General features: G+C 56.5%; 11 protein-coding genes across 11 annotated transcripts; 3 read left to right on the forward strand and 8 right to left on the reverse strand.

The window, feature by feature from the left end:
- Positions 1-197: 197 nt before the first annotated feature.
- B0H64DRAFT_326682 (uncharacterized protein) lies at positions 198-3,443 on the reverse strand (the record flags this gene model as incomplete). Its single annotated transcript, XM_062800752.1, has 2 exons — positions 198-1,556; positions 2,418-3,443. The coding sequence occupies 2 exons, from the start codon at positions 3,441-3,443 to the stop codon at positions 198-200; spliced, it is 2,385 nt and encodes a 794-aa protein (XP_062657247.1).
- Positions 3,444-4,624: 1,181 nt separating this feature from the next.
- On the reverse strand, positions 4,625-6,706 carry B0H64DRAFT_364551 (major facilitator superfamily domain-containing protein). Its single transcript, XM_062801838.1, has 5 exons — positions 6,217-6,706; positions 6,072-6,151; positions 5,787-6,012; positions 5,395-5,722; positions 4,625-5,315 (listed from the first exon to the last, which is right to left on the reverse strand). The coding sequence occupies exons 1-5, from the start codon at positions 6,576-6,578 to the stop codon at positions 4,710-4,712; spliced, it is 1,602 nt and encodes a 533-aa protein (XP_062657248.1). The 5' UTR covers positions 6,579-6,706; the 3' UTR covers positions 4,625-4,709.
- A 739-nt stretch (positions 6,707-7,445) lies between these two features.
- Positions 7,446-9,328, reverse strand: B0H64DRAFT_326620 (uncharacterized protein; the record flags this gene model as incomplete). Its single annotated transcript, XM_062800748.1, has 4 exons — positions 7,446-7,626; positions 7,717-8,229; positions 8,318-8,848; positions 8,916-9,328. 4 exons carry the CDS (start codon positions 9,326-9,328, stop codon positions 7,446-7,448), a joined length of 1,638 nt encoding a protein of 545 aa, XP_062657249.1.
- Positions 9,329-10,856: 1,528 nt separating this feature from the next.
- On the forward strand, positions 10,857-12,062 carry B0H64DRAFT_405375 (uncharacterized protein). The gene has a single exon (XM_062804442.1). It carries the CDS (start codon positions 11,089-11,091, stop codon positions 11,662-11,664), a length of 576 nt encoding a protein of 191 aa, XP_062657250.1. The 5' UTR covers positions 10,857-11,088; the 3' UTR covers positions 11,665-12,062.
- Positions 11,752-13,205, reverse strand: B0H64DRAFT_466407 (chaperonin 10-like protein; the record flags this gene model as incomplete). Its single annotated transcript, XM_062807692.1, has 2 exons — positions 11,752-12,970; positions 13,029-13,205. The coding sequence occupies 2 exons, from the start codon at positions 13,203-13,205 to the stop codon at positions 12,032-12,034; spliced, it is 1,116 nt and encodes a 371-aa protein (XP_062657251.1). The 3' UTR covers positions 11,752-12,031.
- Positions 13,206-13,821: 616 nt separating this feature from the next.
- On the reverse strand, positions 13,822-14,982 carry B0H64DRAFT_219163 (uncharacterized protein). Its single transcript, XM_062799554.1, has 4 exons — positions 14,679-14,982; positions 14,382-14,513; positions 14,126-14,299; positions 13,822-13,977 (listed from the first exon to the last, which is right to left on the reverse strand). Exons 2-4 carry the CDS (start codon positions 14,511-14,513, stop codon positions 13,891-13,893), a joined length of 393 nt encoding a protein of 130 aa, XP_062657252.1. The 5' UTR covers positions 14,679-14,982; the 3' UTR covers positions 13,822-13,890.
- Positions 14,983-15,583: 601 nt separating this feature from the next.
- On the forward strand, positions 15,584-17,685 carry B0H64DRAFT_405380 (pyridoxal phosphate-dependent transferase). Its single transcript, XM_062804443.1, has 3 exons — positions 15,584-16,078; positions 16,366-16,396; positions 16,478-17,685. Exons 1-3 carry the CDS (start codon positions 15,782-15,784, stop codon positions 17,575-17,577), a joined length of 1,428 nt encoding a protein of 475 aa, XP_062657253.1. The 5' UTR covers positions 15,584-15,781; the 3' UTR covers positions 17,578-17,685.
- A 209-nt stretch (positions 17,686-17,894) lies between these two features.
- On the reverse strand, positions 17,895-19,197 carry B0H64DRAFT_364557 (uncharacterized protein). The gene is made up of 2 exons (XM_062801839.1): positions 18,976-19,197; positions 17,895-18,915 (listed from the first exon to the last, which is right to left on the reverse strand). Exons 1-2 carry the CDS (start codon positions 19,117-19,119, stop codon positions 17,968-17,970), a joined length of 1,092 nt encoding a protein of 363 aa, XP_062657254.1. The 5' UTR covers positions 19,120-19,197; the 3' UTR covers positions 17,895-17,967.
- Positions 19,198-19,319: 122 nt separating this feature from the next.
- B0H64DRAFT_405383 (ribosomal L28 family-domain-containing protein) lies at positions 19,320-20,422 on the forward strand. The gene has a single exon (XM_062804444.1). It carries the CDS (start codon positions 19,508-19,510, stop codon positions 20,243-20,245), a length of 738 nt encoding a protein of 245 aa, XP_062657255.1. The 5' UTR covers positions 19,320-19,507; the 3' UTR covers positions 20,246-20,422.
- Positions 20,423-20,483: 61 nt separating this feature from the next.
- B0H64DRAFT_405385 (tryptophan synthase beta subunit-like PLP-dependent enzyme) lies at positions 20,484-23,135 on the reverse strand. The gene is made up of 4 exons (XM_062804445.1): positions 22,937-23,135; positions 22,682-22,840; positions 22,372-22,604; positions 20,484-22,310 (listed from the first exon to the last, which is right to left on the reverse strand). Exons 1-4 carry the CDS (start codon positions 22,982-22,984, stop codon positions 20,612-20,614), a joined length of 2,139 nt encoding a protein of 712 aa, XP_062657256.1. The 5' UTR covers positions 22,985-23,135; the 3' UTR covers positions 20,484-20,611.
- A 687-nt stretch (positions 23,136-23,822) lies between these two features.
- Positions 23,823-26,380, reverse strand: B0H64DRAFT_219237 (plasma membrane fusion protein PRM1). Its single transcript, XM_062799555.1, has one exon. The coding sequence runs from the start codon at positions 26,213-26,215 to the stop codon at positions 24,050-24,052; it is 2,166 nt and encodes a 721-aa protein (XP_062657257.1). The 5' UTR covers positions 26,216-26,380; the 3' UTR covers positions 23,823-24,049.
- Between the last annotated feature and the right edge of the window lie 441 nt (positions 26,381-26,821).

Here is a 26,821-nt window from a genome sequence, read left to right on the forward strand (position 1 = left end):
TGATGTCTAAGGGTAACTTGAACGCTGGACCCATTCCAGAACGGGCGAGAAAATCGCTATCTCGTACAAGTATGACGGACCTGCTACGTCAGAAGCTTGCTGTGTATCTGCGCCCGCCTGGATGGGATGGACGCAGAGGGTATATGGATAAACTAAACCATTCGAGCGAGATCTGGACTTGCCAAGCCTCCTTTCCCTCAGACAAACGTATTGCTCTTCTTCCGCTCCCTTCTACCTTGTACGCACATCCACACGCCGTAGAGAACGAAAACGAGAGCGGTCAGCGGCGCTGTGACCGCCCAAAACAGCGCAAACTGAGGCCGCGTGCCCACGGCCATGCCCCCAGCCGCTAGGGCTTCGTCCCAAGCAAACAAGGGCGCGGAAAACAGGGCGGCAACAAAGCTCCCGGGGAGGAAGAACATGGCGACCAAGGCGAGCATCTTCATGGACGACGAGTCCTGCAGGCTGGATGCGGCAATGCTCCGCGTTGCGCTGGCGGTATCAAAAGCAATGGCGTTGTCCTGCTGCGCGATCAGGTGGAATAGCGCGGCGATTTGTATTTGCACCCGCTGCTGCACGTACGCCGCATCGACTGCCTGCATCTGGACCCGGTGCCGGACAAGGTTAAGATAAGCTGCCGAGAATCCATATCCCGAGCCTCTCATCGAGCGGTCTATGGTATTCGTATGGGTGGGGGGGATGGTCCTTTCTTCCTGGGCGTTTGGCGGCCTCCCAGAGTTATGTTGGGAGATAAACTCGTTGATGGCCTCAACAACCTTCATTTTGCGTGTCCCGTTGGCCAGCTTGGCGGCACACCCGCTCATCTGCGCCGAAAGGCTTCCGAGCTCACCAGCAGCCGGCTGTGTCTGGCGCCGGGACGCAAAACGGTGATGTCCAGTGCGCGCCTCCACCTCCCTGACGGCCGCCTTGATATCCTCAAGCGTAGTATCGAGCCCGTGTGCAAGCACCAAGTTGCAGACCAGGGCGGGGAACATCGGGTGCTTGACGGTGGAGGTCGTCCATTTCGAATCCAGGATACGTCGAAGTTCGATCCTTTCCTCGCCCTCGGCAAAGATGATAGCCTGTACGTGAGATGTCGAGGCGGAGGAATTATCGGCCGTATGACGCCAAGCTGCGACGAGCTTGGGATGGTAGGCGACGGTGAACACCTGCTGGTCACCATCTGGCTCAACTGCTGACACTCCGGCGAAACAGCCTCGAGCATAATCCAGGGCATCTTGAAGCCCCCACTGCTCTGATAACCTCTCTAACGTTTTCGTCGATGGGCTCGCTCGCACATTCTTGCGGTCCTCGCCAACCCAAACAAGGCGAACCGCTCGCGTGTAGGCGCCGTCCGGGAAAGATCGGCGAGGTGGCTCCTCAAGCCAACTGTCAATGTCGGGTGAATTGATGGTCTTGGTCTCCAAGACCGCGGTCGACTGGTTGCCATCCTCCTCCTCAACCCAGAGCTCCGTCACCTCGACAACGGGACACTTGGGGACTTCGTACTTTTCCCAAACGCTGCGGGTTCCGTAATGTCGATAGAGGTCGTGCATCTTGGTCGTCGACAATGTGTCGTCAAGGCCCGAAGAGCCGGGTCCGTTTTGAGGCGAGTCATATGTGCGACAGAGTCGATCGTGCAGCGCTGCGCCCAAAACAATTTCTTATACTACCCGCTGCTGAACAGGCCGAGAGTGAGGTCTCCGGTCAATCACCAGGCAAGCGGTCCTCCGCTCAGCTGCGCCGCGAAGCTGCCCATGCGGGGAATGACAGGGGCCCGTTCAAACCCCAAGGAGCGAACCTTGGTGATTCCTCGTCTCGGGGGTTTCCCTGTCCTGATGTTAGAAGAAACGGCAAAGATGATGAATGAGTTAATTTGCTTTCTCAATGTTCCCCTGTTCCCGGCAACCCAAATTGGCCTGTTAGCCCAAGATCACCGAAACGAATTGACAAACACGACAAGGCAGACACCACGAACAAGGGGGCCAGACCCCGCCGCCGCCACCTAACCAAAAATGAACACCTAATCTGGACTTCGCACAGATTGCCGCAACTGGGCTCTGCAGGGGATGACAACAGCACCAAAAACTTTGACAAAACGGACAACTCGGTGCCTTACCTCGTGACCGACCAAGGACCGTAAGGAACTCTCGAAGCCACACATTGGAAAGGCGCTTTCACTCAACGGCCGCAGTATACTAGGTGCTGGAGATAACGAGCGCCGAGAACGGCATTTGGTGGGCTCATGTAAGCCTAGGAACTCTCTCTTGTGTATTTAAACTTTCTTCAGTTCCTATCTTTAGTTTAATTTGGGGAAGCAATCCACTATTTACTTACAAAATCCCACTGCTGGCAAGCTCTCCGTTGTGTAATACGCCGAGTTCTCTCTCCGCAAACCATGCGAGGTCGTCCCCGACACCAGAAGGACAGGACGGTTGGACGACAGGTTTCTGGCGCATCTGCCGCCTCATCTTGTCCATGTTGACCAGCATCCCGAGGTCCATTTCGTGCCACTCCTGGGTCTGCTTGATGTAAACCCACTTCTGGGACGCGGCGATCCAGCTCCTGCCCGGCAGGAAGGCCTCAAGCATATAATACAGCTCTCGCGAATAAGGATAGTCAAAGGTAGGGGGTCCTTCTCGCTGCAGAAACGCATCCGTGCCTGCCCTCATGTCCGCGGCGGTCATACGAAAATGAGGGCGCTGGTCGGCCTTGTTATGGCTATGACGGCGAATAGACCTTGTGGTTGACTTGAGGTGCGCCTCCAGGATTCTGGCGTACCACAGAGGACTGGTCAGGGCGTTGAGGACGACGCGGCGATTCCTCGCAAGGAGTTCGCCGTTCCAAGGAGGAACTGTGCCGCGGGCGACTGTGGGGATCGGTACGCCCTTGTCGAGATTGTCTTGCCAGTGGGCGAAGTCGACGGCGGCGCAGAGTGCATTCCAGCGAACCATACAGGTCAAACATGTGCAATGGAGCGTGTTGTCCGGGGACGGTATATTCTGAGGGCCGGTCCGATGCGACAAGGTGAGGTCCGGGCGGTCGGGGCTCCTGAGCAACAGCTGGATGGCCGGGTCGATGTTTTCCATCAAAACCGGCGGTACGAGGCATCGTTCGAGGATCGGGTAGCGGAAATCGACGATGCGGCGGGTGATGCTCGTTTCATTCGCGAGCAGAAAGCGGCGCAGATCATGATTCACCCGGGATAGGACGAAAATGTCGCTCGGGTATAGTAAATCCAAGATGCCCATCATCAGCTCAAAAGGAAGGTCGAGAAATCCTCGCAGTCGATCGGCCGATGACGTCGAAGTTGCCCGCTGCTCCTGCTTCCTTCGCCGTCGTTCGGTGCGCTTGGAATGCAGCGTCAGCGGCTGAGTCAGGTCTTCGACAGGGGCAACATCGTCGATCTCGTGCTGAGATATGATGCTCCTCTTGTTTGGCATTTTGGATGTTGCAGAATGAAGCCCAGTGGTGACGGACCCGCTGAGATCCATCATGATTGAGCAAGCGGGCCGGCAGCTGGTTGCAGCTGGCAGGCAAAAGTGAATGACGCATCGCCGAGATATGAGTGAGGCAACTCGGGTCACCTCGGGTCACGGTCCCTGGGTGCGCAGGATTAACAGGAACTCGAGATGGCCCTCTCACACCGTGGGAAGAAATATATATACCTGTATGGATATACATATAAAAATTAAACTCAAAACACAATATCACACAACTAACCGCAACCGCTATGTTTTAAAATACGACAGGTTGAAATGTGACGTTTGTTGTAGGTAGGAGGTACGTAAGTTGGTGGGCCACAGCTAAAAAAAAGGAGGTACGTCCATCAACCTATCGAGCGCAACCACCAACAACCAAAAGATCGCGACATCTTGACATACACGTATCTATTCAACAGTCGACTAACTTCTTAACTATACGTTAAAAAGTCAAAAAGGTTCGGCCGCCCTGCCTCTGCAACTGCCACCCTAGTCCCTCATGCTCCGGCCCAGTTAAGGGGGAACGTCTTCGGGGGGTAGTTAGCAGTCGTCTTACGAAGGCGGCTGCGCCTACATCCTTTTCGAGAGGCCAGTTATATTGTAGTGGTTAGTATCCGACTCGAACGCTTGCCCTCTTGAAACCTGCTCTTGCTGCTTCTCTTATTCGACGGTCAAGTTCTCGGGTTCTTAGGGAGGTGTATCGGTCTTCAGTGTGTGGCCGGCCTTGATCTTGGAGGATATCTAGCTGTAGTTAGAGGTGAGGTTATCTACATTTCTACAACGGTATTGTTGTACCGCTGCGCTACCAGGCGTCCCTGACTGCGCGTCCGCAGTACCCCGTCGGGCGGAAAGAGAACAGAGTCTGGGTGGTTATATACTCAGTTCAACTGCGTCGGGCGGCATCAACTGCGTTCAGTTCAATCGAGTTTGACGGTGTAAACTGACTGCGTCCAGCGACATCAACTGCGTTCAGATTCAACTGTATCTGGCGGCATCAACTACGTTCAGTTTACCTGCATGCAAGCCGATTATGCGCGATAATGCAGTCGAACTGTGGCATCCAATCGCTCCTCTGAGAACTCTGGAGGGAAACACGAGTAAATGAAACGAAGCGTTCCTTCTTCGCTTCCTCAATGTACATTGTACATCTCAGAGACTCATCAATTGAACCTGAAGCTTCGCTTCAATTAACACCAGATCTTCCCCACCACCCACCCCATGGGCCCCTCAGGTGGTTGCAAAATTCAACGGACCGGACCACACCCGCATCGTTTTCCCCCACCGAAGCAGGACGATGATGAACAAAAACGCAGCCACGCACACAGCTGCCTGGATTCCGAAGCTCAACTTGGTGCCCTGCGCTTCAGCCCACGTAACCTGGAAGTAGCTGACGATGAAGCCACCCACGGTCCGCGCCATGTTCAACCACGCCGATACCTCTCCCGACGCCTCCGGGTAGCTGTCGAGGCAGTAACTGTTGAGCGCCACCGTTGTGATCATCATACCGAAAACATACATGCCCCAGCAGACACTCGTCACCATGTAGTGCCATGCATTCTCGAAGCACTGCCCGATGAGTACCAAGCCGACAATGACGAACGGCATCGAGAAAAACACTATGCGCAGTCGAGCTTCGGGCTCAAAGTGGCCCTTGTGATGCCGGATGTAACGTTTCGCCAGTGCATCGTGCATCCAATGTCCTACCCCCTCGCCTAGGACTACGGCCACCACCGGGGTGAAGTAGAAGAAGCCGACTTGTCTCGGGGCGAAGCCGTATAGTGGCGTCACGAACATGGCGAGCGTCGTGTTGATTCCAACGGCCCAGGCAAACGTCTTTAATAAACACCAACCTTCCAGTTAGTCCCTTGTCCTCACCCTCTTATCACCCCTTAGGAGAGCCACCGGGACTTACCAGCGCGTAGAAAAGACATGATATAGCCACTGTTGGCTTTAATAACACACTGACTGTGCGCCAGCACGCTTGCCGAAAGGTGTTGCGAAGGTGGCGCGACTTCCACTGCGCTACTCCCGTCAACCGCGCAATCCGGCTGCCCCGTTCTGGCTGCTCGACGGCTAGAATGGTGCGGTCGTAGTATGTCTCCTGGAGAAAACAGATCACCAGCCCCAGGCCAAGAACGTTCATCGCAAAGAAGACCCAAAACGGCACCGGCCAACGCTGTGTCTCCGTGATGAAAGCGGCCAACAGAGGGCCCATGTACGGGCTGATGACGATAAACGAGCTTTGTACCGTCATTACTACCGGTCAGCGGTGCTATCTTGACGATGTCGGCATATGGCACTTACGCCCAGATGTTAATTTTGCGCGCCTGCTCGTGGAAGAAGAAGATGTCTTTGAGGAACATGAGTCCACCTGCCTGGCTGACAGTCGAGAAGAAGCCATTGAGGATGCGAGCCGCCATGAACGACTCGAAAGCGGTGGCCCCGGCGCACCAAGCTGCTGTTGCCGTAGACACGATGAGGAACCAAAAGACAACGGGGAGGCGGCCAAAATAGGCGCTCAGCATCACGACTATCAGCGAGCTTCGTTAGTCCGCCAGTCTACCGAAACCCCTAGATCTTGGAACATACCAATGACGCCACCTGCACCCAACATGAACACATTTCCAGCCTGCGAATGGTTGACATAATCCGGTGTCGTGTGCCACTCCCTATTCCCATTTGTTAGCCAACTCGTCCGAACGAAGCTAAAACCACCAGGGCCACCGAAACTCACTCGGCTTGTGGTATCAGAGTCACCGCACCCGTCGCACTCCCATAATCAGGGAGAAAGGAAACGAATGAGACGACAAAGAGGATCAAGTGCTTCTTCGCCCAGCTCCAGTTCAGCGGGTCGTGTTTGTCGTCGCTCGGCTGCGGAATCAGGACAGTATGCCCATCCCCGGCAAGCTTAATCCCCAATGTTTTGGTCGTATCATCCGCGTTGATATCGATGATGTACCCCTCTGCCTCATTAAATTCATGCAAGCGCTCAGCTTTATTCCGCAAGCCACTGTCCTTCGTCGGTGGTTCCTCGTTGTTGATATTATCCGCCCTGGAACCCCCGATGCCGACCCTTGCCTCCTTTTCAGCCATCATTCAGCGCACTCACTCACACGTCACGAATGGCGAGATACGTGACAAGTCTTGTCGGCCGCAATCCGGGCAACAATCATGGGCAAATAACGCGCAGCGGGAGGGTGAGGAACGCTGCCCTTGTGGGAACCGTAATAGACCGCCTTTATCATAACATCTACCTCTCCTCATTTCTCCTGCTCCAGACCCCAAACACAATATCCTACTATTATTGTACGCACGGGCGAGTCTCGCTAATGCTCCTGCATCGGCGGCAAGCCGCTAATACAACGTCCAAATAACTCTGGCTGTCCCGAAACCAGACAGTCGCGTTTTCTGGTTCTCCCGTTCACTGACGAAGGAGAGGAACGCAACCGGCTCGCAACCAACACATTGCCCCCCTGACAGGCGAGACTCCCCCGGACCGGCTAAGGTGGTGGCTCGGTTCCGAAATCCAGTGCCAATCAACCGTATTTAACCACCAAGCAGGAGCCTTGGTAAAATGAAACCCCAATCTGACGTGATACGCTGCGACCCTCCCGCAGATACCGCCCCCAACGGGTCGTCTACCGTCTACCCCCGGTTCTTTTGGTTCGCCCAAAGGGGTATTCGATAATCTCTCTCGGACACAACTTAGGTAAGGTATGTATGTCTGGCGGTGAAACCCCCGGAAAGGCGAAAAGGTCGAATCTCTCAACTCGAAGTCAACAGGTTGCTGGGACAGTTCTGCATATTCGTGAGATTTCTTGCATTATTCAGAACTCCGGGGAGGAAGGGGGACGGCATGTATCTATACACAGAGAGGTGCACCTATTCCGGGACAAGGCACAGACACTGTGACACTATCACGGCAGATAGAGAACTAAAGTTCTGATACCGAGGTGTGCCGGGCTAGATCCATGGCATTGTCGGACCCATATCCATTGCTTTCCCAGATGTGGTCCAAGACAACGAAGATACCGCCATGGCCACCTCCGCTACGTCCACTGGCAGACCACAAGTTTCTCGTCCATCAACTAATTCGCAAGCTTCCACCGGTAGCTGTTCCTCTACTGTCGCATCGAATAGAATTCTGGTGGCTTTGGTTAGCACGGTAGAGGTGTACAACCCGAGTGTTCCAACGCATCTCGGTAAGGACTCCGTTTGGGGGGGTTGCACTCACGCGCTGCGCGCATCTCGGTCATCACAATACCACTGGACTTGAAACGCAAGTCGGTTACTGCGTCTGTCTAGCATGTACTGGCACGTCACCAGTTGCCAGGGCAAGGCCCGTAGGCCTGCCGTGCACTCATGCCAGTCGCCGTCGTCTATCACTGGGATCCGATACAGCTTGTATGTATCCCCGGAACCCGGGTTGTAGAGGCCAAAGGTTCCAGTAATGGATGCCTCGTTGTTGTTATCGTCCTGGGGGGTAGTCTCGATTTGATATTCTCGCAGGGCCATAGTCGTCGTATTGTAAATTGAGTTGATGGTGCAACTCCGTGTGTAATACGTGTGCGGTATTGGAGGAACTTCAGCTCGGTACCCAGTGAATGTGGCCGGCGATGTCGCCAAACTGCAGTTGTAGTCGGACGAAGCTTCTACAGCCAAACCTTGACTGTCATATACAGCCAGGTTCCGGGGATTACCGCAGTCGAGATCAATACTGGTGTATCCTATCCCACTGAATTCGTTCCTAAGACGTAGCGAAGTAAGCAGGGAGGTGGCAGCACCGACATCACTCAGTGAGTCGAAAGGGGCGAGAAGGTCGGGTAGGTAATTACCCCTCGACATCAGGAACACCGTCTGAGCATTCCCACGTATCCCGAATTCCAAATATTCCGTAGTCCCTATCTATCATCACGTCAAAAGTGGCGGGAGTGGAGGACGAGTTGGTCACGTTTGTCCCTTGGCAACCAACCCACGGAGCAGATCCGTTGAGGATTGAGGGCTGCAGGAGGTCCACTGTGATAGAGCATTCCGTGTTCTCCCCATTAGAAAGATTGATAACTGACAAAAGCAAATCGTAGTATACCGAGGTCTTGTTGTCCGTTTCGACCATATGGTATTCATACAGCAGGTTGTTGATCTGCCATTCCGGGTCGTATGATCTATCAACGCACCGTTTAGCCCGCTCCCTGGGCGTGTATGGGAAAAGGGGCAACTGCGGATGGATGGCCACGGGGCTCGAGAGACTGGAGGGAACCTGGGAGTTGCCCATGATACACAGTGTTTCGCGTCCACGAGGCGTATCCTCGTCGAAACAGCCTTGGATGAGCGGGGTCTCCCATGTACCGTTTGCCGTGAAGACGATGCTGCGCATGGTAAATGCAATCAAACGGTTAATTCCGTGTTTTTCCTGACTTTCAGGGGATGACGAACCTCGAAGAATTATCACACTGCCAACTTCCCCTGAGCCGCATTTCAAAACTTTCAAGGTCGAATTGGACAAACAGCTCTGGTATACTGCAATTGTGCCATATGTTTAGAGCGGCCCCCTTGGGGTAGATATCGATGTCGGTTGCCGCGCACTCCGCAGTCAGGCCGCTCGCAGCGTTGACGGTCAGAAACCGAATATCGCCCTGTGTCCCACCACTGGAACTGTTGATCGCCACCAGGGAAGGACTGTAAATGCCCCATGTCGGACTCGTTAAGGATGTTTCCGTACATTGTTGAGGAGTGTTCGGCCCTGCCCCGGGATCCGGCCAGTACTGGCGGTGTTGAATGAATGCTGCCGTGGAAGCATTGGCGTAGAACCCGAAAACAAAAGCAACAAATTTGACAAGGCACACCATCATGACTTCGAGATCACTTTCAAGTACGAGGAACGAATCCGGCACTTCTGGTTGAACTAAGGGAAAATAACGACTCGTCCCTAGCAGCTTTCAACGACCGCAGCTCCCTCTATTCTTGACCTACTCCCTCATCTCCAGACAGGTTGAGAAGGAGAGCGCAGTAGTCTGGGTAAATCGTAAAAGGTCCCGCTAAACGTGATCACCGCGCACTGCCGGTCAGGCTAATAATTACCAGTAATTGGAGGCACTTTCTACATGAGGCTAAAGACGGAGGACTCTTTTATCATCACACAACATTTGAGAACAAATCCTTATTCTGCAAGCCGCCCCACTAACCTTGCCGACATGTCTACTATCCGGCGTCACAAGTTCACCCGTCTATTTAGTGGTTTGTGTTCGTTAGGTACCGCAGCGGGGTTCTATAAGGGGTGGCATGCCTAGGTAGGTTGTTAGCGCGAGAAAGGCATGCCCCAATTGATTTACATGCCACAGCAACATGCCTTGCCAATTCAACATGCCTTGCCAACCGGCCCCCTGTTAAGGCTCTGAAGCCCCTGAATCAATTGCTCAACCACCAAGGACTTGAACATTGAATTACGGTACGAAGAGAAATGGGCACATTCACGAACCGAACAGAGGGCACGCACGAGGAAAAATGATCAATTGAACTACTAACTTGACTAAACTAGATTTGAATGATGACTGATGCTCCTTCTTTGCAAGAGAATACATGGTTGTGCTGAGTTGGAAGCGACGATGTTCCGTTTGGTAGGGAGGCGTGGCAAGGCATGTTGTGGCAAGGTACGTTGGCCCTGGTAAGGCATGCCGCCCAGCTGATTTTCCCGCTACGGTAGTCATTGGTGGCGACTTCAAACTCGAAGTCCGTCGATAGGTAATTTTCAGCTATCAAATGGTCAATCCGGGCATTAACTACCTAGGTACCCACGTACATACATACCTAAAGTACCTCGGTAGGTACCCCCACAAAGGTGAGTGTGAGCTACATTCTATGCCTTGCAACCAAAGATCAGAAAATGGCAGCCCAACTTACGCCTTCCTACTCGATCTGATATCTACCACCCCTGTCAACCTGTCAAGGTGAACTCATGGAGGAGACTTGAGGGGTGAGAGTCGAGGCTCCATTGTGCTTCACTGAATTGGGGGCCGTTGGCACCTTGGCACGTTGGGTTGGATTCAAGCGGAGGATTGCGATCCCTGCACAAGCGCTGACGGATCATCGTCCAATGAGTTCTTGAACAACAAACCAAATGGTTCTCGGAGTGGCTCATGGCTGAGGTGGAATGGCTTCAACCTCTCGGCAAGCTGACGTGAGGCTTGCACAGCTTGCCAACCGACTGCTTGTATATACGTCGTGGATGTACACGTGACGTCTGTTGAGGATGATCTTGTTGGCACAGCCGGTCTCTGCCAGCCCCAGGCACGAATCGACGGGGCAGAAAGTGGCTGATCTTCTTGGCAAGCTCCAGAGCAAGGCACCAGTCGTGGATTTACAGGGCATCAGGGGCAGCAGAGCTCTCAGCCACGCAGAGCGCCAACTTGCTCAGCCCACCCCCCATTCTCAAAAGCAGGGGTTCACGTTAAATATTAAAACCATACCTGGGACGACTTGAATCCTCTCATATCCCATCCTGCAACTCAACACCTCATTTATTCGTTGATATCCGCTCCAGTCGAGAAAAGTCCAGCAGCCCAACGCCGAAGAAGTATCCCAATCCGCGCATATACAGCCTTCCTTCAAAATGCAGACCCCCGCCCTCATCACCCTCGTTCTCGCTGCCTCGGTCTCGGCGGTGGCCCACCCAGGTCCAGCCGTGACTGGTGCTCCGCTGATGGCCCGCGACGAGGCGGAATGCGCCAAGGGGGCCGCAAGCATCGCGAGCAATATGCCGCCTGTCCCCACTGGCGCTCTTGGGAGCTGGGTCGCCGAACACGACGCTTTCCAGATCGTTCAGAGCGCACTGGACGAGGGAAACAGGATCGACAACGGGGACGAGCTCTGCCAGGCCGTGACGAGCTCCCCCACCCCGCCCGAGTCGCTGTCGAGCTCCTGGAGCAGCTACAGCAGCCGGCTCAACAGCTGGCAATCCAGCGCCGCCCCCACAATCAGCAGCGTTGCCGCCCAGTGCACCGACAACGGCCCCGCCGGCATACTCGGCGCCGGCTTGGAACTTGCCCTTGCCACCGACGTCCCCCAGTGCACCAACGCCGTCAACCGGTACAACAAGGCGCTTGAGAACGCTGCCGCGGGCTCCCCGAGATATCTTTCCGCTGTTGCTGGCGTCGCCGGTCTGGCTGCTGCTGTCATGCTATTTTAAGCATGGGCAGTGGTAGTTTCTTGTCTCAGGGTCGTGGGCATGGGCGCATGTTACTAGCTGGAGGGAACTTATGTATGAAGGTCTACATTTTGGGCAGGGATTCGACATAGATACCAGGAGCCTAGTTAAATAGGCTGTGTCCCCTTTTGCGCAAAGATACCCAAGGGTTGCAGTAATGCTACAGCATAAAAAGGGGTTTATAATCCGAGGTCTCCTTCGCCCTTCGGGCTCCGTTATGGGTGTACCAACGTACAGAGTGACAGGTTCTCCGGAGTTTGGGGGGTGTCAACTCGAGGTGCTTATGTACGGTCTATCGTCCTATCGTCATATGTACATATATACACACACCATTGAGCGTGGTTGCTGTTTACAATCCCGCTCTAACCTGCGATGCTCCCTGCTGCTCATTGACCAGGACGGAGCGGTATCTCGGCTTTCCAGCCTCCATGTCGACAATCGCCTTGTTGGCTTCCTTCATCGGAACCTCCTGAATCCAGGGCTTGACCTTCTGTTCCACAGCCAGCGCCAACATCTCCCTGATGTCATCCGGGGACCCAATCAACGAGCCTGTGATCTTCAGGCGTTTGAAGATGAGGGGGAATTGTTGGATCGTCGGCAGGCCATCCTCGGGGGCTCCAACCTGGACGAACGTCCCATCGAAGCGTAGCAAAGACAGGTATTCCATCAGGGGCATCGAGGACGACGATACAGTGCACACGATGACGTCGAGGGTCGAGGCGTGCTGTTTGGCCCAGTCAGGGTTCTCGGCCGTGGCGATAAAATCATCAGCCCCCATCTTGAGCGCGTCCTCCTTCTTAGCCGACGTCCGGGAAACGACAACGACCTTGTCCGCCTTCAGGGCCTTAGCCCACATGACGCCAAAGTGGCCCAGACCACCCAGGCCGATGATGCCGACCGTCTTTCCGGGCCCCGCGCCGTGGTGCTTCAGGGGCGCATACGTAGTCACACCACCACAGAGCATCGGTGCCGCGTCGGCTGAGCTGATGGCGTCCGGAATCTTGACGACGAAACGCGAGGGGGCCCGGTTGTAGAGAGCATACCCGCCGTAGGACTTCCCGCCGTTGAGGTAGACGCCGTTGTAGGTGCCGACGTGGTGAACACCGCAGTAGTTCTCCATTCCTGACGCGCAGGCTTCGCAGTCGCCCTTGCGGCCCTGGCACGAATCGCTTTGTGCACCAACACCAACGCGGTCACCGAGCTTCAGGCCGCCCTCCACCTTGGAGCCAACACGCACGATGGTGCCGACGATCTCATGCCCGACACAGCAGGGGTACTTGGTTGGGCCCTGTTATGAGGTTAGCGAAACCCGACTATCGTGTCACGAGATGATGAGATGAGCATACCCAGCCACTTCGCAGAGTGTGGATATCACTACCGCAAATTCCGCAGTGTGTGATCTTGATGTCAACGTCGGTCTCCTCCCACGGCTTGGGTTCGAACTCGGCCCATTTCATGTTCCCTTCGGCCGCGGACTTGTCGAGGCCCAACCACCCCTCAAACTTGTAATCGGTTGAAGACATGATGAGTTGATGATGTGGTCTTGGTGTGTTGGTAATTCGATGGTTCGTTGGTGTATTCAAGCTGTGTTAGGTTGTTGTGAAGGGGGAGGGAAAGACGCAAAGATATACAAATCGACAAACACTCCTAAACGCCACCCCATCTAACTGCCGTGATGGAGACGAGCAGGCAAGAATCCACAGAGATTTCGAGACACTTGTCAAACCAATTCCACTAAGTCCGTTTCCACACTCCATGCCGCTTAATAATTGTGGGCATCGCGATGCAAACTCTATCTCTTTCGGTGGAGTTTCGAGGGCGACTTGGCCGCTGGGAGAAGCTAGAGAGGTGGAACCCGAAACCGGTGTTAAGGACCTAAAGTCCAACTCTATTCACCGTATTGGCAAAGAGGAGCTCAGGGGTTCCAACTTCTCAGCTCTTCGTCGCAGCAAACCTCCCCTGAATCATGTGGTGAACAAGGATATTCCCAACCATCCACACCATCATCATACGCTCGCCTTCATCTAACTTTCTGATAATACTCGGGAATTCGGTTTACGATCAATGAGTGCAACTCAGGATAATATTTACTGCATCCACGGGAGCTGACTTGGAGAGAGCAACAGGACAAGACGGTCGTTTTAGCGTTGCATTTTGCTTATTGTTGAGAAAGTGACTTTGGGGTCCCAGTTTAAATCCAGATGTGGTTTACCTTCCTCTCTTCACTTGCCGATAGACTGTCTCTGAGCCCGTGGGAGCCTCTGTTAACCATAGCCTCAGTCCCCCGGTAGCGAGCTAAGCAGAATATCAAAATCGTATTTCAACTTAAAATGACTCAACATCGATGCATAGCAGGCACCACTCGGGTAGCCTGTACAAAAGACACCGGCTTTGCCCATGACGGCCCATCATCCCCCCTGACTACAGGCTAGACGGTACATACGGTGCATATGGCATCGGCCACGGACTCGACCGTGGAGCCAACCTCTTCACCGCACGCGCTTGTAACACAGCTAGAGGCGAGAGAGCGAATCTCTGTGGCGGCCTTACACTGACAGGCGAGGTCCAGTGCGTCGGGGCAGCCGGCAGCGCTGCCAGCAGAAACGAGACACCCAATCTGGGGGAGAAAGCGATGTAGTGTCAGTATCCAGGGCGGCCGTAAGTGGAAAAAAGGTTTCTCGATTTGGGTTTGGACTTACACCGCACGCTGGTATGGAGCTGGTCAAGGTACAATCCGCCTTTGCGACTGGCGTTATCGCCGATGGGGCTTCGGTGATACCCCGAGCCGCGGCGGAGACGGCAAGGACTAGGGTGGTAAAGAACAGAGCCATCTGGGATAAGTTCCAAGGTCAGCCTTTCCTGCGTATGAGGGGGAAAATCGTGCGGCCGAAGACGATGGCGATTTGTCAACCAAGTTAAAGGGTTAAAACACTGGGTGTTAACGTAGATGAGGCGGTGGGAACGATCCAGGCAAGGGGGAAGTCTGGCGGCCGAACCTCATATATGGTTCACAATGTTGAGACACAACATATGCCTGCTTTCCCTCTTCCCCTTCCTGTCACACGTCGAGACGCTGGGCGTCATTAAGTTCACCACGAAGAGGCTTGCTGCCATCACTGTGAAGGTGAGATGATACTATCTCCTTGATGCCAACAACTCGATCTGTGCTCTCGGTACTTTGGGAACCCAGTCATGACATGGTACTGCTGTGTTGAACAGAGAGACGTCACTTGTTCAAGTTGTTCAAGTTGTTTGTGACAACTCTCCTTAGGTCCGCAACCTCAAGGGTCTCGACTTGGATGACCTTGGACCTAGGTACCTAGGTCATCTCAGCATCTCACTGGTATTATTTCGCGGGCGAGGCGCGTCAGACGTCAACATCCATCACATCACACAACTCAACTCAACGGAGTTAACTCGGCAGTTGGAGTTTTGGTGTTTGCGGCGTTGCGTTTTGGTGGCAAGGGGTGGAAAGTCCGGGGACAGGGGATGGGGGTGAGCTGTGGGTCAGCAACATGATGGCCCGGCGGGGCACAGCTGGAGGGGCAAGGGGCCCCGTCCCACGCCCACAGTCTTCACCCGCTCGACCCGCTCCAATGATGCGCTCAAGACTGAGAACCACACAGCCCAAATAACTCGACCAAGCGACTTGGTACTAAAACTAAAAAAAACTTCGACGTGGACGGGTTGGGTGTGCTTTCACGCACGTCGAACACCACGCAGTTCATGATTATGAGGGAAATGTATGCCCTTGGGGAGTACATATACGAAAAGCCACTCGAACGCTCGGGTTTAGCGGGGAGGTAAGTGATCTGCCTGAGGGGAAAAAACCCTCAGTTGACGTCGCTTTCGATTGGGGGTGCGAGGGGTTTGTGAGTCTGGGCCGTCAATTTTCGGTGAACGGCGACACGGGTTAGGGTTGAGCGTCACTTTTCAGTGCCTCCCCGTGCCTCCCCATGCTTCCCCCACGTTTGCTCTGTCTGAATCGGGCGCTGTTCGGCCGAGGTCGGGCAGTGCGGGAAGGCGCTCCGCAGCCTCCGTCCCGGGCAATTTTGCCAATTGGCCAACCAGTGTGAGTTGAAACTTTTGTGCCCCGCTTATGACACTGGCAGGCCACCAACGCCAACGTCAGCCCCACAGTGACTGCACTGCACCGAGGGGAGCAGGCGCTTGTCATGACCACGCGAGCCACGCTGACCTGAATTGCCTCTGGCTCGTTCCCGTCCCTTTTCCCTCAGACAAACCTCTGGAGATTCATACCCTCCTCCCCTCCGCTCTATTCGCAAAAACGATGCTTTCCTCCCTCAGAATTGCGTCGCGGCGGGCGGCAGTGACCCGGAACTTTGCGGCGGTTCGCGCTGCGTCTACATGGGCCAATGTCCCGCAGGGTCCTCCTGTACGTCAAACCTAAAAAGAAAACCCCATTGAATTGTGATTTGTGTATTTGTGCGACGGACTGACCAACTTTGTCACAGGATGTAGGTGTCTTGTCCAAGCTGCCAGAGCTGCATTGGACCGTGACTTGCTAACCAGCGACATTTGCGGCTTTTTCTCAGGCCATTCTCGGTATGTGCAAACATTGGCGGGCGCATCGGCGGGCGCACCGCTCGCTCCTGGTTTCAAGTCGAGGCAGTACGGGAAACTAACGGTTGTTGTTGCGCAGGCATCACGGAAGCCTTCAAGGCCGATTCGTTCGAGAAGAAGATCAACCTCGGTTCGTGCGATCTCCAGCGATCCCTGCCGCCCCTGTCGGATCCCCGTCGCAACAGCTAACACGCGGTGCTCCGTTTTACAGGCGTTGGCGCGTACCGCGATGACAAGGGAAAGCCCTATGTGCTCCCGTCTGTGCGCCAGGCCGAGCAGAAGGTGATCGAGTCGCGCCTGAACAAGGAGTACGCCGGCATCACGGGCGTACCTGAGTTCAGCAAGTCGGCCGCCGTGCTCGCCTACGGCAAGGACAGCTCGGCCCTCGACCGCCTGGCCATCACCCAGTCCATCTCGGGCACCGGTGCTCTGCGCATCGGCGGCGCCTTCATCCAGCGCTTCTTCCCCGGCAGCAAGACTATCTACATCCCGACGCCGTCATGGGCCAACCACGCGGCCGTCTTCAAGGACGCGGGCCTGCAGGTCGAGAAGTACGCCTACTACAACAAGGACACCATCGGCCTCGACTTTGAGGGCATGGTCGCCGACATCAACAAGGCCCCCAACGGCAGCGTGTTCCTGTTCCACGCCTGCGCGCACAACCCCACCGGCGTCGACCCCACGCAGGAGCAGTGGAAGCAGATCGAGGCGGCCGTCAAGGCCAAGGGCCACTTTGCCTTCTTCGACATGGCCTACCAGGGCTTCGCCAGCGGCGACATCCACAAGGACGCCTTCGCCGTGCGCCACTTCGTCGCGCAGGGCCACAACATCTGCCTGGCCCAGTCCTTCGCCAAGAACATGGGCCTGTACGGCGAGCGCATCGGCGCCTTCTCCATGGTGTGCGCCGACGCCGAGGAGCGCAAGCGCGTCGACTCGCAGATCAAGATCCTGGTGCGCCCGCTGTACTCGAACCCGCCCATCCACGGTGCCCGCATCGCCGCCGAGATCCTCAACACCCCGGCTCTGTACGACCAGTGGCTGGTCGAGGTCAAGGCCATGGCCGACCGCATCATCACCATGCGCGCCCTGCTCAAGGAGAACCTCGAGCGCCTCGGCTCCAAGCACGACTGGAGCCACATCACCAGCCAGATCGGCATGTTCGCCTACACCGGCCTGACCCCGGAGCAGATGGACCAGCTGGCCAAGGAGCACAGCGTTTACGCCACCCGCGACGGCCGTATCTCGGTCGCCGGCATCACTTCCGACAACGTCGGCCGCCTGGCCGAGGCCATCTTCAAGGTTAAGGGTTAAACAAAAAAAGGTAGAAGGGGTGGAAAGAGGGGGAAGGAGGACTCGGAGTAATGGGTGGATGGATGGATGGCTGGCCGGCTTTCTGACTGACTGACTGACTGACTGACTGGGTTTTCTGTGTTTGGCTTGATCTCTTCCTCCCGTCTTGTGTTGCATGGACGTCTCGTCCCGTCTCGCGTCGTTAGACTGTACGCCTATTTGGGAGCATTGATACACGGTGTACGTAGAAAAGTCCGTTGGACGCGTCCCCGGATGCACAAAACGATAGAGGAAGAATGCGATGTTGCCTTCGGTGGCGGAGTGGTTGTACCATACACACGACGCGTCAGCTCACTTCGGGTGCCCTTTGCTCAACGTCTCATGAACCAAAATGTGCGCCTGTACCGGGTATCACGCCCGCCCCAGTCGTTCCAGGTCACTCCTCACCTCCTCCACCTGTCGGCCCATGTCACGATACACCCGCGCCATCTCCCTCATGACCTTCTCCTTGCCACCTCGGGTCGCACCAACCCCCGCCGTGTCCCCCTCCCCGCCCGCCGCCACCTCCACCACCCCGTACGCCTCCAGCTCCCCGCGGCGCGTGTGGACCGCCTCGGCCAGCCGGCCCCTGGCGTCGCGCAGGTGGCTCGCGTAGCTGGCCAGCGCCCGCGCCGCCTCGGGCGTGTACGTGTCGCGGCGGGCCGCCCCCAGCGCCGCCTCGGCCTCGGCCTCCTGCCGCTGCGCCGTGAGCGCCGCCTCCGTCGCCCGGAACTCGAGCGACCGCGCGATCGGCCCGTGCTTGGCCTCGAGCGCCCGCAGCAGCTGCCCCAGCACCGCCGTCTGGTCCCGCAAGAGTGCTGTCAGCTCCCCCGCGGCCGCGACCCGCGCCCGCGTGAGCTCGGCCTTGCGCTCGGCGATCGTGCCCGCCAGCGACGCGGCGTGGGTCGGGAGGGTAGGGACCGACCGGTGCACGTAGGACGGGTTTGTTGACGGGTTGGCTGTTCGCGCGAGGTGCACGGCCGAGGTGTGGAGGGTGGTGGAGACGAGCCGCGCCAGTTGCGGCAGGTGGGTTGGGAAGTCGGACAGTGGCGGGCTGGAGAGTAACAGAGCCGTTGAGTCCGGTGTCAACTCGGACTGCACATTATTGAGAAGGGGTGGTAGAAGGAGGAGAAGGTCGAGGAGTGCTGGTGGTAGTTCTGTAAGCGGCGTCGATGTTGTCGTTTGCTGTTGCGGCCGTGGTCGCCTTGTTAATGATGGCGCCGGGGCGTGTGTGACTTGTAGCGACTGGGGGTTCGCATTGGATATGGCATCGGTAAGTAAATGTTGCTTGGCAGCATGGAGCCGGTATTCGTTCAACTCCTGCCGGTAAAGTTAATTCGACGATGCCTTCTCCCAATAATTGCTCGACCACCAACTCACCTCTGTCACCGCTCTGCGTTGCTTGGTGGAGGGGCCATTTTTAGTTGATGCATCGGGATTGAGAACCGAGTTAGTGAGTTTGGAATAGAGAGACGCAAACTCGGGATTACTTTGCAGAACTGTGCTGTCCACTGGAGGAAGCATGATGCAAGCTGCAGTGCTAGGTTGGATTTGTCGGGGTTGGCGGTGGACCGTCTCTTTCTGGTTGTCGCGTCCCCCACCATTGGGCGGCAGATTCGCGCCAGGATGCTCCACGAAAGCATGTGACCACTCTCCCAGCAATTCAACGAGCCGCCAGCTGACAATGCCCAGTCTCCACCTGGCACCTCATGGCCGATTCTGAGCCTGTCGAAATTTTGACTTGAACGTACCTGCCGTCGCCGGAGCTGCTTGCTTACTGGGTCCCAGGCTGCGGAATTACTCGACGAGGGGGTCAATCGAGCCAGGCTCTCTCTTCTTCGCACCCCACGATTCACCAATGCGACCATCATAGCACCGAGCCACCATCTACCAAAATATACAGCTCCTCACGATGCCACCAACACTCCCCATACAAACCTGCCTCCGGGCGGCGTCGAGGCCAGCGACGATCTCTCCCCCCCACCTCGCAACAAGAACCCTCACGACGACAGCACCGACACTATACAAACAACCGCGGGTGCCGGGGTCGGACCTACCGATCCCATCGGTAACGGCACCGCAGCACGAGATCCCGCCATACCCCTACGGGCCGCGGCAGGTATACCACCAGTCCAACACGGGGCTGTACGGGACGGCGCGGATCCGGTTCGGCAACAACGTGTCGGAGCGGCACCAGGTCAAGACGCGGCGGCAGTGGCGGCCCAACGTGCACCACAAGCGGCTGTGGTCGGCGGCGCTGGGCGTCTTTGTGCGCACCCGCGTCACCGCCCGCGTGCTCCGCACCGTCGACAAGGCCGGCGGCCTCGACGAGTACCTGCTCGGCCGCACCGCCCGCCGCGTGCGCGACCTCGGCCCCTGGGGCTGGAAGCTGCGCTGGCGCCTCATGCAGACCCCCGCCGTGCGCGCCCGCTTCGCCGCCGAGCGCGAGGCGCTGGGCTTGCCGCCCAAGGAGGACGAGGAGCTGAGGATGGAGGCCATGCAGCCGCTGACGGACGGGACGGCCGTCGGGGAGGCGTTGATGGCGGAGACGGACAAGATGCTCGCGGAGGAGGCCGAGTTTGAGCTCGACGCGGAGGCGGCCGAGGGGGCCGAGGACGGGTTCATGAAGGAAGAGAAGCCGACGCAGTAGAGGAGCCTCAAACGAGACGGCGGGTCTAGCATTGTCTGGCATTGCAGGGCGTATCTAAAAGAATTGTACCATATTGTATTCTTGATGTGTAAACGTGCCGCAGCATTCCAGTTGTTGACACCGAGGATATGCAGGTACAGATCGGTGACCTGGACCGAGATACCGTCAATATAAAAAGTCAAAACTGGACCCATATATCACGCAGACAGAACCTCTAACATGTCACCCGGCACACAAATTACACCAGAAATGTGGTCTATTCAGGCCTCTCTCTATGAGTCTATGCTACCATGTTGGTCAAATCACTCCAGATCCGCAAGATAATCTCCAAGGATGAAGCTCTATATTCCCGCCAACGTGTTACCCTTAGAAGCGCAAGTCCCAGCCAATCTTGGGGCCAAGAATGGGCAGCTCGTCAGCAACGCTCTGCACGTCCTTATCGCCACGGCCGCTCAGGCAGATGACAATGTCCTGGTCCTTCCGCATGGTCTTGGCGAGCTCCATGGCACCGTAAATACCGTGGGAAGACTCCAGCGCAGGGATGATACCCTCGAGCTGGCTCATCAGGCGGAAGCCGATGAAGGCCTCGGCATCGGTAGCAGCCACGAACTTAGCGCGGTCTGTGTCCTTCCAGTTAGCCAGCTCCGGCCCAACGCCGGGGTAGTCCAGGCCGGCCGAGATGGAGTGGGTGTCGCTGATCTGGCCGTGCTCGTTCTGCAAGATGTAGGTGCGCACACCGTGGAGCACGCCCTTGCTTCCCGCCGCGAGGGTTGCGCTGTGGCGGTCCGTGTTGATGCCGTCACCGCCGGCCTCGACGCCGAGAAGCTTGACGGTCGGATCGTTGCTGAACGGGTAGAACATGCCCACGGCGTTACTACCGCCACCGACACATGCCACGACAGCATCGGGGAGCTTGCCGCACTTCTCGAGCATCTGAGCCTTGGTCTCGTTACCAATCACCGACTGGAACGTCCGGACGATGGTGGGGAAGGGATGGGGACCAATGGCGGAGCCAATGATGTAGTGGGTGTCCTCGAGATTGACGACCCAGGCACGCAGGGCCTCGTTGACCGCGTCGCGGAGCGTGCGGCTGCCAGCCTCGACGGCAACAACCTTGGCACCGAGGAGCTTCATACGGAATACGTTGAGAGCCTGGCGGCGGACGTCCTCAGCACCCATGTATACCGTGCACTCCATGCCGAACTTAGCGCACACCGTAGCGGTGGCAACACCGTGCTGGCCCGCGCCCGTCTCAGCGATGATTTTGGTCTTGCCCAGGCGGCGGGCGAGGAGAAGCTGGCCCAGCGCATTGTTGATCTTGTGGGAACCGGTATGGTTGAGGTCCTCGCGTTTGAGCCAGATGTTAGCACCGCCCGCATGATCCGTCAGCCGCTGAGCCTTGTGCAGTTGGCCGGGGCGGCCCATCCAGGGGTAGTAGGACCGGTACTCTTCCCAGAACGCGGGGTCATCCTTGATGTTGTCGAAGCCTTGCTCGAGCTCCGACAGGCAGTCCATCAACGACTCGGGGACGTACTGTCCGCCGAACTCGCCGAACCGCTCAGGGATCTTTCCGTGCATGGCCGCCAGCTGGGCGACGAGATCATCGGTATCCGTGACAACACCATCGACGTGGGCCTCGCCGGTGGGGCCCCTAGCGGCGGAGACGGCTTCGATGATGCCGACTTCGCGGGTAGTCTCATCCTCGGGAGAGGCGGTGCGACCGCAAAGGTAAGAGCAGAAGTCCTGCACGGCCTTGTACTCCTCGCCCTTGGCAGCCTTCTGCAGGGTGGTGACAATCATGCTGCCGACCACCACACCGTCGGCAAGCTGCGCAATGGACACAAAGTGCTCCCGAGTGCTAACACCGAAGCCGACCGCCGCGGGCTTGTCGCCGCTATACTTCTTGACCCTGGAGAGTAGCTCCGGGAGGTTGGCATTGATAGTGCCGAGCGCGCCCGTGACACCCTGGCGGGATACGACGTAGATAAACGAGTCGGCTAGCTTGCAGAGAATGCGCATGCGCGCGTCCGAGGTCGCCGGCGCGATCAGAGGCACGTAAGAGAGCCTGGGAATGACGATCGTTAGAACTTTGTTCTTCTGGATATTAAGATGGGAAGGAGACATACCCTCCAAGGGTGCACCACTTGCGGAAGGAGATGGCCTCCTCCGGGGGCAAGTCAACGACGATGAAGCCATTAACACCAGCCTCGTTGCAGTCCTTCATAAGGCGCTCCTCGCCGTAGCTCAGCAGCGGGTTGTAGTAGCCCATCAAAAGGATGGGCGCACGCACGCCGAGCTTCCGGGCATCGCGGACCATCTGCAAGGTCGACTCGATCGTGACTCCATTTTCGAGAGCAACCTATCGTCCAGGAATTCGATGGTCAGAATCCCAATGCCACATTATTATTATTCGGAGCAAGGTATCGAGAGACTCACGGTGTTGGCAGTCTGAATGGTTGGGCCATCGGCAATGGGATCTGTAAAGGGCACGCCCAGCTCGATGACGTCGGCGCCGCCCTTCTCCATGGAAAGGATGACATTCGGGGTGGACTCGGCCGTGGGATAGCCGGCGGTCACATAGGTAACGAGCGCAGCCTACACCAACATCTTGGTTAGCAACTCTTTGCTTTTGCTTGCGGGTGTTGAACAGCGCGAGGTGAAGCGGCGATGGATGGCGGGGCAATTGCTTACCCGGCCTTGGGCCTTGCAACGTTGGAATGTCTGCTTGAGTGCCTCCATGATGGGCAATGGCAGTCAATTGGGTTGCTGGGAATCGTTGGCCTCGTTGCACAGCAAAGTGATGTAACGGAGAAGAGTGCAATGTGTTGGGGACAACTCGAGCGAACTCTTTGTCGAGGCACGGCGTTTCAAATACTCGCAGACGTTCGGGTGGAAGAGGCGAGGGGCAGGGTTTGAGTCACTTTCACTGGTATAAGTTTTTGTTTGGCGTCGGACCCCGCATTGCCCGCCGCCACCCCGGCTCCACAGCGCCTGCCCTTGGAACACCTGCGCACGCTGTGCACCTGCAGGATGACAGGACAGCTTACCGACAGTGCGCGGACAGAACGTTCCAGGTTGTGGACCACCACCAACCCTGGGTACCTCACATGTCAGAATTGACCACCGAGCACTATTTAGCGCCGTAGTACGATCTCCGAGACACCGTGTAAGGGGACGGGAGCTGATGACACTTTTCCAGCTGAGCCTCTTGAATGCAGCACCATGGCACTACCTGGCACTACGTAAGCGGAGTCCAAACACGGAGGATGAGAGAGGATGACGATGAGAGACCCGAACGTGATGATTTTCGAGCCATGGAATTGTGTCATTTCGTTCCATTGAACTGTGTCTATGGCCATGTTGGTCTTACTTTGCCACGAACTGCCCGGTCCATGAAAGCGCACACCCAAATAACTCCATCTGGAGGTACGAAGTCGCGTACGAATACGTTGCAGGTGCTGTCGTTCGAGATGCAGGGGAGCTCAGGTAGGGGACAGGGGCTGGTAAACACTTATCCGGAGGGCCCCTCCAACCCAACTCGCATCACGAAACGGGAAACGCGGCGCGGGATGACAGGCCAAAGTCAAAACGTCATTCCAAATTAAACGGGTATCTATTCATCTACCGGAAAAACAAAAGGAACGCGCACTTGCAACGAAGCAATTAATTATCCGCCGTCTTATCCAATCCCACCCAGAGCTAGACCGGCGAGTACTTTGGCGGCGGCGGCGGCATCGACAAGTCCCATCCATCGCCTACCGACCGCGGACTCGAGTCACGACGCGGGCGTGCCACAGACGACCTCTAGCGGTCTGGGCCTTCCACCTCCGGGTAACTGCTTTTCCTGGCGTGCGACGGCCACTGCTCTGGTCCCGGCCGCCCCCTCTTGACGCTGCCGGCGTAGATGACGCCCTTGCGCTCAAAGTCGCTAGGGTCGCGCTCGTGGCCGTGGTGGTGGTCGTCGCTGTCCCCGCTGCTCGCGCTGCTGCTGCCGCGGCTGGGGGGCGCCTTGACGCCGTACTGCTCGCCCCCCTCGGCCCGTGTCTTCTCCTTCTGCGCCGACGCCGCCAGGGCGCGGACGGCGCCGGAGAGGACGACGATGACGTAAACTAATAGGAGCGCGGTAGAGATCAGGGCCTCCTGTACGATGCCGTTCTCGAGCTTGGTAATGACCTGGTTGACGGCCGAGGTGATCTCGTCGGTGGTGACGGTTGACGGGGAGGCCAAGAAGCTGGTCAGGTCGCTGTCGCCATTGACGCTATTGTTGGCGCCCTGCGAGAAGACATTGTTGGCAAAGAGCGGGAGCGTGACGTGCGCGTTGTCGTGGACCCAGGTGAGGCCCTCTTGTACCGTCTCGATCTTGCGCGTGATAAGGCAGCCGACCAGGTTGCGCGCTGTATTGAATAGGATAGTGTCCTTGAAAACGGCTGTGATGGCCTTGTCGATCTCTTCGTCGAACGTGTTGAGCGTGTTATTGACGGACGTCGTGGCGTTGTTGACCCAGCCGAACATATCGTCGTTGATGTCGTCCTGGAGCTTGATGATAACCCCATTGGCGTCATCGGCCCAGTTCGTCGACACCTGCTGGAGCGTCCCGACGACATCTCCAGCAAAGTCTCCGACCTGGTTGGCCAGTGCGGGGGCCTCCTGCTGGATGGCCCGCAGGATGATGAACTGGCAAAGGCAAGAAAAGAGGCCGGCGAAAGCAAGCGAGAGGACGAACAAGGCAGGCAGCGAAGTCCCGTACGCAATCGTCCACCGGACGAGGAGCTGCTTCTTCACAGTCTTGAACTTGGCCGACAGCCACAACCCGACCCCGCCCGTCACCGGCCTCGAGGAAAGATAGACAACATCCATAGGATCGTAGCCGCGCTCGGTGAACTCGCGAGAGCGCTGCTTCTCCCTCCGCCAGCGCCGGATCTCGATATATCCCATACCGATAATCGCCAGGACGGCTAAGATGGGGATAACGACGGAGAAGGCAATCTTAGCTGTACGGACAATGTTGAACAGCGTTTCGAAGAAGTCGTTGAGAAAGCTGTTGTTCGAGCAAAAGGAGAGCGCCTGTTTCTCGGCCACGGGAAAGACGGAGTCGTCGAACTTGTACGAGCCGAAACTGCTGTTTACCTGCTCCTTGAGGAAGTTGAAAGGGATGGCGATTGCATTCTTAGTGAAATTCTCAACTTGGTCGAAAGTCGGGATCGTCTTATTGAGGGCAACGATATCCTTGACGAGCTCGTTACTGTTGATCTCGATGTTTTCAAGGTCTTCCAGGCTCTTGCCAATATCGATCTTGGGGAGCTTCAAGTCGACACCACCTAGGAAGTTGGATATCTTGTTGGGAATGTCGTTGATGGTGCTCTGGACGTCGGAGATGGACTCGGTAATCTGGCCGGTAATTGTACCGATGGCATCGTTCATGACCTTGGTGGCGCCCTCAACGACCTTGACCGAAACGTCTAGGCCGCCGTGGATCAAAGCCGCAATAAGGCATGCGTACGTCCCGACGTACATATTGATGATGAAGAGGATAAGGTTTTCGACGCCCGTCAAAATCATCATCAACATCTTTACCATACCCGACACAGCCGTGGTGATTCCTTCGGAGGCCATTGAGTTGACGCCTACCGAGAGGTAGTGCGGCATGGACGCCATGGCACTGCCGATGTCCTCGACCTTGGTGCATGCCGACAGGGCCTTGACCTTAGCATCGCCGATGTTGTCGTTAAGGCCGGCGGTCAGGATGAGGACCCGGACGAGGACGAGGATGAGGAGGATGGTCCACCGGTTGAACCAGAGCTGTGAGAGTCTTGCTCGGAGCCCCAAGTAGGGGGTGACGGTTGGCGCGGTGTGGGCGTGCGGCTGAAGCTGGGGAGCGGACCGGAGGTTGAGGTCGACTGTATGCCAGGTGTTGGCGTTGAGATTTGAAGGTACTGGAGGCACTGCCCCCGTCTTTTCGTTGTAGAACATGATGCGGTAAACCGTGGGAAGGGCGAATGAAATGTGTTGGTGTTGTCTTAATGGGTGGCCGGTGATTACCGAATTAGGAAGTGGTGTTGGTGTTGTGGATGTAATTGTAGACCAGCTACGTGATGTAGGAAACAGAAGAGGAATAAAAATGAAGGAAAAGAAATGCCGAACTCAAGCACAGGAATGACCCATACGCCTATCGATGCATGACTCTAAGTGTGACAATGGAAAAAGATGAAGATGGGAGGAGAAGTAAAGTGGCAGAACAATAGCAACAATGGAGCGGGCACATGGCCACAATAAAAGGGACGATGGCCAGGAACAGGCCGCATGACGGCAACTGTAACAATGAGCGGATATAAAGATAGATTCTCGAACAGGCCTCTTCTTTGTTTCTTGCGCTCAAAACCAATACGTTGCCATCAACTCCCCCATCGAAGCGCTTGTTATTCAAGCCGCCGAACCGCCCGGCTCTCGACAGCCAGTCATTTCTCGGTGCAGGGGTCGCGAAGCGGCAACCCAAACATCTTGGCACCACCGACGGAGGCGACCGACCGAGCAGTCAAAAAATCCAGAAACCGGTAAGCGAAATCCTCCTTCACATTG

The sequence above is a fragment of the Chaetomium fimeti genome (genome assembly GCF_033439085.1).
Source record: "Chaetomium fimeti strain CBS 168.71 chromosome Unknown B0H64scaffold_6, whole genome shotgun sequence".
Lineage (NCBI taxonomy): Eukaryota > Fungi > Ascomycota > Sordariomycetes > Sordariales > Chaetomiaceae > Chaetomium > Chaetomium fimeti.

Bases quoted from the DNA above. Each gene is read 5' to 3' on its own strand.
- B0H64DRAFT_364557 (XM_062801839.1), bottom strand. From the start codon at position 19,119: ATGCTTCCTCCAGTGGACAGCACAGTTCTGCAAAGTAATCCCGAGTTT. The intron at 18,916-18,975 runs GTGAGTTGGTGG...CTTTACCGGCAG, and splicing joins AACGCAGAGCGGTGACAGAG to GAGTTGAACGAATACCGGCT.
- B0H64DRAFT_219163 (XM_062799554.1), bottom strand. From the start codon at position 14,513: ATGGCTCTGTTCTTTACCACCCTAGTCCTTGCCGTCTCCGCCGCGGCT. The intron at 14,300-14,381 runs GTAAGTCCAAAC...TTTCTCCCCCAG, and splicing joins GCTCCATACCAGCGTGCGGT to ATTGGGTGTCTCGTTTCTGC. The intron at 13,978-14,125 runs GTATGTACCGTC...TATTCTGCTTAG, and splicing joins TGGCCGATGCCATATGCACC to CTCGCTACCGGGGGACTGAG.
- B0H64DRAFT_405380 (XM_062804443.1), top strand. From the start codon at position 15,782: ATGACACTGGCAGGCCACCAACGCCAACGTCAGCCCCACAGTGACTGC. The intron at 16,079-16,365 runs GTACGTCAAACC...GAAGCCTTCAAG, and splicing joins ATGTCCCGCAGGGTCCTCCT to GCCGATTCGTTCGAGAAGAA. The intron at 16,397-16,477 runs GTTCGTGCGATC...TCCGTTTTACAG, and splicing joins CGAGAAGAAGATCAACCTCG to GCGTTGGCGCGTACCGCGAT.
- B0H64DRAFT_405375 (XM_062804442.1), top strand. From the start codon at position 11,089: ATGCAGACCCCCGCCCTCATCACCCTCGTTCTCGCTGCCTCGGTCTCG.
- B0H64DRAFT_219237 (XM_062799555.1), bottom strand. From the start codon at position 26,215: ATGTTCTACAACGAAAAGACGGGGGCAGTGCCTCCAGTACCTTCAAAT.
- B0H64DRAFT_364551 (XM_062801838.1), bottom strand. From the start codon at position 6,578: ATGATGGCTGAAAAGGAGGCAAGGGTCGGCATCGGGGGTTCCAGGGCG. The intron at 6,152-6,216 runs GTGAGTTTCGGT...AAATGGGAATAG, and splicing joins ACTCTGATACCACAAGCCGA to GGAGTGGCACACGACACCGG. The intron at 6,013-6,071 runs GTATGTTCCAAG...GCTCGCTGATAG, and splicing joins GGGTGCAGGTGGCGTCATTG to TCGTGATGCTGAGCGCCTAT.
- B0H64DRAFT_405383 (XM_062804444.1), top strand. From the start codon at position 19,508: ATGCCACCAACACTCCCCATACAAACCTGCCTCCGGGCGGCGTCGAGG.
- B0H64DRAFT_405385 (XM_062804445.1), bottom strand. From the start codon at position 22,984: ATGGAGGCACTCAAGCAGACATTCCAACGTTGCAAGGCCCAAGGCCGG. The intron at 22,605-22,681 runs GTGAGTCTCTCG...CCTGGACGATAG, and splicing joins CCATTCAGACTGCCAACACC to GTTGCTCTCGAAAATGGAGT. The intron at 22,311-22,371 runs GTATGTCTCCTT...CGTCATTCCCAG, and splicing joins AAGTGGTGCACCCTTGGAGG to GCTCTCTTACGTGCCTCTGA.